General features: G+C 39.5%; 1 protein-coding gene across 1 annotated transcript; it reads right to left on the reverse strand.

Annotated features, from left to right (window-relative positions):
• Positions 1-4,440: 4,440 nt before the first annotated feature.
• LOC120928235 (putative nuclease HARBI1) lies at positions 4,441-6,916 on the reverse strand. The gene is made up of 3 exons (XM_040339343.1): positions 6,821-6,916; positions 6,458-6,682; positions 4,441-5,249 (listed from the first exon to the last, which is right to left on the reverse strand). Exons 1-3 carry the CDS (start codon positions 6,914-6,916, stop codon positions 4,485-4,487), a joined length of 1,086 nt encoding a protein of 361 aa, XP_040195277.1. The 3' UTR covers positions 4,441-4,484.
• Positions 6,917-7,583: the final 667 nt, after the last annotated feature.

Consider the following 7,583-nt stretch of genomic DNA (forward strand, 5'->3'; position numbering starts at 1 on the left):
CCCCTGGCCCTGCCTTGAAACTGTATTTACGGGATTGGCGTCATTGTTAGGCACCTGGAGCAGACAACCGGGGGAGGGGGGGGGGGGCTGCCGCAAATTGAGTAGCGGAGTGGGGCCCTTTACAAATTAATATTAAAACCGAAAAAAAAAATTAAAATATATAAAATAATTTATTTTTTTTATTTTTTTTAAAGGGGGGGGGGGGGGGTTTGCCATTCAGGGCCCTGGGGACCTCTGGGCCCTTTAATTAAAATACAAATAAATCATTTTTCTGAAAAATGTAAGAAAAGGGGGTTTGCCACATCTAGACCTCATGAGCCCTTTAGTATATATGGAAGAAGAAGAAACTAAATAAATTATAATAATTTCTAGAAAATAAATAAAACAAGGTGGATTGCCATCCGTGGCCCTGGGGACCTTTAATAGAAAAAAAAAAAAAATATATATATATATATATATATATATATATATAGTTCCTCAAAATAAAATGGTCATTTTTTTTTTGGTGTTTTTTTTTAAAATGTTGTGTTTTCATCCCAGGCCCTGGGGATCTCAGGACCACTAAAACTCTAAAACAATATGAAAATTAGATATATTTATTTCTTTAAAGGGGGTTGCCATCCGGGCCCCTGCTGGCCCTGGGCCCCCTACAACAGGGCCAGCTGTACTGGCTTATCAGCGGCCCTGAGTATAGGCCAATGACGACACAAAATCAAAGTATAGCTACACTCTCGTCGGTCAACCGTCTTCCTCCGCACCCCCCAACGTACGTACGACACGTGTGTATGTTATCACGCCCCTTAGCTTTCGTCGCGCAATCGACAAGAAGTAATTATGTGAGCAGGTTGTGAGATTCATGCCTAAAACGACGAGATTCATGCCTAAAACGACGAGATTCAGGCCAAAAACGACTAGGTTCATGCTAAAAACGACGAGGTTCATCATGCAAAAAAATACACCTTTCATGCAAAAATAACGACATTGCCCACACAGCAGATTTTGAGAAATGTTACAGCAAAGCGCGGTTACGTACAGCCCGTACGACGGCACTATAAATGGCCATTTCCATGTCAGATCTTGGCTGACTGACATCGAAATTTCTTTATTTTCTTGCTTTCTGCTCGGTTAACAACATATCTAGCTAGCCGCCAAACTCAAAGTTTCAATAAAACGTTACGTAACGTCGTATGACACGGTCGATAGTTCCATCTCCTTCTACAGATTGTGAATGCCGCCTTCATTCACGTGGTATCCCTTTATACACGCGCATGCGTGACGCTCCGCCCGTCTCCACACCCCTGACGTTCTTTTTAGTCTTTTCCCCGCCCCTTCTCTCTCCTTGACCCCACATCAACAAGATGGCAGCAGCACCCGAGCACCCCAACATGCCTGCCCCAGCCCACAGAGACACTGGCACATCTCGCCGATATAAAGCAACCAACATGACATTCCAGGAGATGGTGGAGATGGTCCAGATCCTCCGGGAGGAGGATTATGACGGGAAACACGGGCCATATCTCCACCCTAATAAACTCAAGGCCCTGATCATGTCAAAAGTTGAAAGGAGGATCTTCAGGAAATTTGGGATCCGAAGGTCTCGGGAGCAGCTGAGAAAGCGCTGGTCGGACCTTAAGTTGAGGGAACAAGAGACCCTTCAGAAAATCCGGAGAGAAATTAGAAAAAGTAAGTAATTTTTCGGGGTAATCCTGTCTTGTGTTTGTAATTCTCGCCATGTGATTTTTATTGAAGGTTGTACTGTATTATGTATTTCATGTTAGTGGGCCCAAATATTTGTCGTGAAAGTCGTCGTTAATTCACAGAACGACGACTCGTACGACCAAAGATTGTGCCCATCAACATTTTTTAACTTTTTCCAGATATTTTTATTAATTTTTTAGTTTTTAGTCCTGAGATATATATATATATATAGAGATAGATAGATAGATAGATAGATAGATAGATACAGAGAGAGAGATTAAAGGGCTCATGAGGTCTCCATGTGGCAAACCCCCATTTTATTTTTATTAAAAAAACAATTACAAAATTCAAATTAAAGGGCCCAGAGGTCCCCAGGGCCCTGAATGGCAAACCAAGCCCCCCCTTTTTCATGTTTAAATAAATGTTTAGTTATTTATTTCTGAAAACTACTTTTTTAAGTTTTTCATTTTTTATTTTTATTATTAATTTGTAAAGGGCCCCCCTCCGCTTTGTAATTTTGATTTCAGACGGCAGCCCCCCCCTTTTTTCTGATCCAGGTGCCTACCAATGCCGCCAATCCCGTAACGTGCTGCAGAGACAGTTTCAATGCGGGGCCAGGGGGGCAGCTTAAGGGGGTCCCGTCAGGTAGGCTGTACAGGGCCACATGATTTTGCTCAGCGGCCCTGGTGAGATCCAATGAGGATTTAATTTAGATGTGTTTTTAGTAATCCAAATTAAGTGAATATACAGGAAAAGGATAGTGTGCTCATCAGTTGGGGACACATGCGGTCAGTAGCACAATTGTTGGCCATCCAAAAGAAATTTTTTAGTGGCGAACACAAAGGTGAGGTCATCCAGTGGATACTTGTTTGGCTTCCATGTTTAAAAAGACAAGAAAAGGTACACAGATTTTGCCTAATCTTTGGCAATGCCTACAATCCTGTGTCCTGCTTAGAGGGTTGTTAAAAACCAACAATAGTCCCATAATTTATTGTAACAATTATTCATATTCCTCTTTCAGGACTTCAATATTTTTCAATAATGTTTGAAACACCTTTTCTTCATTCTTGTAGGGCGACAGGAAGCAGCAAGCCAGGAGGCAAATGAAGGACAACCCCCGCGGGATCAGGATGAGGCTGCAACCACATCTGGTAAAGTATCATCTAAATTTGTTTAGCTAGATGTAGGCCTGCGTAATTGTACTAAATGGTTTTGTCCCCCATTTCACGGGCAGGTGGTGGCTTGGACAGGCAGACGACACAGATGGTTATCAGTGAAATATGGGCATGCAGAGAGGAAGTTGAGGAGATCCATCTTGCCAACCGGGAAATAAAAAATCGGACCAGGAGGGTTGAAAATAAACTTAAAAATTTGTTGGACATTTTGGGGAGAGTGTAAATGATTTTTGGAGTTAGGATGGTCAAAAAAAAGTACAAAGTGATTTGGTTATTTTTGATAATCCCAAAAGAAAAAAAAAAATATATATAAAGTGATTGTTGTGAATCAAAAAAAACAAAAAAAATATATAAAAGAGATTTTTATCTTGTTATGAATCAAAAAAAAAACAAAAAAATATATAAAGAGATTTTTATCTTGTTGTGAATCAAAAAAAAACAAAAAAATATATAAAGAGATTTTTATCTTGTTATGAATAAAAAAAAAACAAAAAAAAATATATAAAGTGATTGTTGTGAATCAAAAAAACCAAAAAAAATATATAAAGAGATTTTTATCTTGTTATGAATCAAAAAAAAAAACCAAAAAAAAAAAGTGATTTTTATCTTGTTGTGAATCAAAAAAAACCAAAAAAATATATAAAGAGATTTTTATCTTGTTATGAATCAAAAAAAAACAAAAAAAAATATATAAAGTGATTGTTGTGAATCAAAAAAACCAAAAAAATATATATAAAGAGATTTTTATCTTGTTATGAATCAAAAAAAACCCCCAAAAAAAAAAAAGTGATTTTTATCTTGTTGTGAATAAAAAAAAAACAAAAAAATATATAAAGAGATTTTTATCTTGTTATGAATAAAAAAAAAACAAAAAAAAATATATAAAGTGATTGTTGTGAATCAAAAAAACCAAAAAAAAATATATAAAGAGATTTTTATCTTGTTATGAATCAAAAAAAACCCCCCAAAAAAAAAAAAGTGATTTTTATCTTGTTGTGAATCAAAAAAAAACAAAAAAATATATAAAGAGATTTTTATCTTGTTATGAATCAAAAAAAAAACAAAAAAAAATATATAAAGTGATTGTTGTGAATCAAAAAAAACAAAAAAAATATATAAAGAGATTTTTATCTTGTTATGAATCAAAAAAAAACAAAAAAAAATAAAAATTGATTTTTATCTTGTTGTGAATCAAAAAAACCCAAAAAAATATATAAAAGAGATTTTTAGCTTGTTATGAATAAAAAAAAAACAAAAAAATATATATAAAGTGATTGTTGTGAATCAAAAAAACCAAAAAAAAAAATAAAGAGATTTTGATATCTTCAAAAATTGTTTTAAAAAATGTACAAATCACAAATTGGTAAGAAGATTGTTAAAATAAATAAAATAATCGTAAAAAATAAAGTGTGTGGTGTTTTGATTAAAGAACCTGTAACTTTACATGTGTTTACTTTGTGTGTTACCTGGGAAATGGTTGCGAGTTGGCAAGGAAAATACACTTGACACTACATGTAGTACATTATGTAAAATGATGAGGCAGCTTCAAAAAACACAAGCGACCAAATTTAAATTTTTGGGTACACTGATTTATAATGTGATAAAACAAAGCTAAGCCAAATTGGCTTGTGAGGGAATGGCCCCCCTACCCATAAAATACTCCATATATTGGTCACGGACTGCACGGCCACTTTGGGGGGGCAAGCCAGTACGGGCAGGTTCCAGGCCCGGCAACATTTGCTCGGGATTGTTAAGTCCAGCCTCAGGCCCAACCATGGCCATATAGTTTGTGGAATTTCGTCTCAAAAAATTATGTAAAATGCAGCATGCAAATACGATATAGTTCCATTTGTACTCCGCCATATGGATCGAGGTTAGGAACAGGCGGAACCGGCTGGCCATTATCCCGAAGGCGTTCTCCACCACCCTCCGGGCTCTGGCCAGCCGGTAATTAAAAACACTCCTCTCTGGGGTGAGGGTGCGCTGGGGGAATGGCCTCATTAGATGGGGTCCCAGGCCAAAAGCTTCATCAGCCAAGAAGACGAAGGGGAGTCCTTCCACGTTGTCCGCATCCGGTGGCAATGCAAGATCTTCGTCTTGGAGTCGTTCCCCGAACTCAGTCTGCCTGAAAGCTCCCCCATCCGACATCCGGCCGTTCTTGCCCACATCAACGTACAGAAATTCGTACTGTGCTGACACCACCGCCATCAGCACAATACTGTTGAACCCCTTATAATTGTAGAACTCAGAACCAGAACGGGGTGGAGGCACGATGCGGACGTGCTTTCCGTCGATGGCTCCCCCGCAGTTGGGGAAGTTCCAACGCGTCTCAAACTCCGCTGCCACAGTCTGCCATTCCTGTGGCGTGGACGGAAGCTGTGTAATAGAAAAATAAAATATTTTAAAAATATTTGGAACATAACATTGCAAGCACGTTAGACAAAGACATCATAATTATTCTAACTTTTAAATTAAATGAGCTTTTTACAACTAAAATATAACGCACAATTAGCACTTACATCACCCCCTCTGATGGATCAATGATCAAATTTGGGAGATAAAAAAAAAAAACAATTATTCATAAACTCCCAAACTCATCTAGCCCTCTCCAAAATGACTATTAAAGTCTAGGTTCACCAATATTTGTTCAACTTTTTCTGGGTGAACCTACACTTTAATACACATTTTGGAGAGGGCTAGATGAGTTTGGGAGTTCCTTTTTTTTTTTTACACATGAAACTCCCAAACTCATCTAGCCCTCTCCAAAATGACTATTAAAGTCTAGGTTCACCAATATTTGTTCAACTTTTTCTGGGTGAACCTACACTTTAATACACATTTTGGAGAGGGCTAGATGAGTTTGGGAGTTCCTTTTTTTTTCAGCCATGAAACTCCCAAACTCATCTAGCCCTCTCCAAAATGACTATTAAAGTCTAGGTTCACCAATATTTGTTCAACTTTTTCTGGGTGAACCTACACTTTAATACACATTTTGGAGAGGGCTAGATGAGTTTGGGAGTTCCTTTTTTTTTTTCAGCCATGAAACTCCCAAACTCATCTAGCCCTCTCCAAAATGACTATTAAAGTCTAGGTTCACCAATATTTGTTCAACTTTTTCTGGGTGAACCTACACTTTAATACACATTTTGGAGAGGGCTAGATGAGTTTGGGAGTTCCTTTTTTTTTTTCAGCCATGAAACTCCCAAACTCATCTAGCCCTCTCCAAAATGACTATTAAAGTCTAGGTTCACCAATATTTGTTCAACTTTTTCTGGGTGAACCTACACTTTAATACACATTTTGGAGGTGGGGGGGGGAACATTACAATGGATATAACACAATACATTGTAAAGTGACTAGGCTAGGTGTGTTAGGGCCCAGGATAGCATGCTGGGGAGGTAAGTGAAGGGAAATAGGCATGTGGGCCTTAAAAAGGGACATCAATAAGAGCTTAGAGCATGCATGGGGGCAAAGGGGACATTCACAGTACATTACAAGCATGGTAAGTAGGGAGGAAGGGAATAATTACAATACATTAGCATACATTAAAAACATTACATGTGATCTTAAAGGAGAAAACTTACCCTCATATAGTCATCCTGCAGAACCTGGATGATGGCAGAACAGGTATCTGGGATTATGAGGCCCAGAGCCTGGGGGGAGATGCCCGTCGAGAACTTTAAGTCCTGCAAGCTTCTCCCAGTTGCCAGATACCGTAAGGTGGCAACTAGCCTCTGTTCAGCGCTGATGGCTTCCCGCATAACAGTGTCCTGCCTGGTAATATAAGGCGACACCAAAGCCAACAGCTGCTGAAAGACAGGATCAGACATCCTCAGAAAATTCCTGTAATCTACAGGATTATTTTCCTGGATCTCCCGCAGCAGAGGCATATGACAGAATTGGTTCCTACGGAGCAACCAATTCTTGGTCCATGAACTCCTCCTCACCCTGTTCATGGCTGGGTCTAGGTCTAAAGCAACAAGACCTGAACCATACATTTGCATAGCACGAAGTCGCCTACGACGATCAGGTGCCTGCAACATGGCTAGAAACGACCGTGTAATCAGACCGCACAATCAGACCGCACTGAAGAACAGCAAGTGCTAGGAAGAACGCACTGAAAATCTAAAACGAGCGCACAGAACCGCAATGTAAAACAATACGACCTGACCGCACGTCCCGATAAACAAGCTACGATCCCACAAGCACAAACTGAACGGCAGAAAACGATATGAAAGCACGACGAATGAAAACGCGAATCGTCACTCACCAAACTTTTACTAACACGCGGAAACACGATATCAGCAAAAGCAGCCCCAAGGGTGGCGCCAAAGAATTCAAACCTCCCATTTATAGTGCCGTCGTACGTGGTGAGCGTCACCACGCTGGAGAACGAGTAAATTGTTGTCTATTACGTGTGTACGCACAGCAAGCCCGTCGAGCCTCGGAACAAGTCCAACAAGGAACTCGACGAGGAACTCGATGTGTTTCGCCCGTCGAGTTTCTCGGTCGTGTGTACGAGGCCTGATAGTTGTCCTGAGGACAGATTCTCCCACTTGAACTGTGGATCTCTGCAGCTCCTCCAGATTTACCATGGGCCTCTTGGCTGCTCCTCTGATTAATACTCTCCTAGCCCAGCCTGTCAATTTAGGCGGACAGCCATGTCTTGGTAGGTTTGCAGTTGTGCCATACTTTTTCCATTTTTGGATG

Source organism: Rana temporaria, chromosome 2 (assembly GCF_905171775.1).
Source record: "Rana temporaria chromosome 2, aRanTem1.1, whole genome shotgun sequence".
NCBI classification, from domain to species: Eukaryota; Metazoa; Chordata; class Amphibia; order Anura; family Ranidae; genus Rana; species Rana temporaria.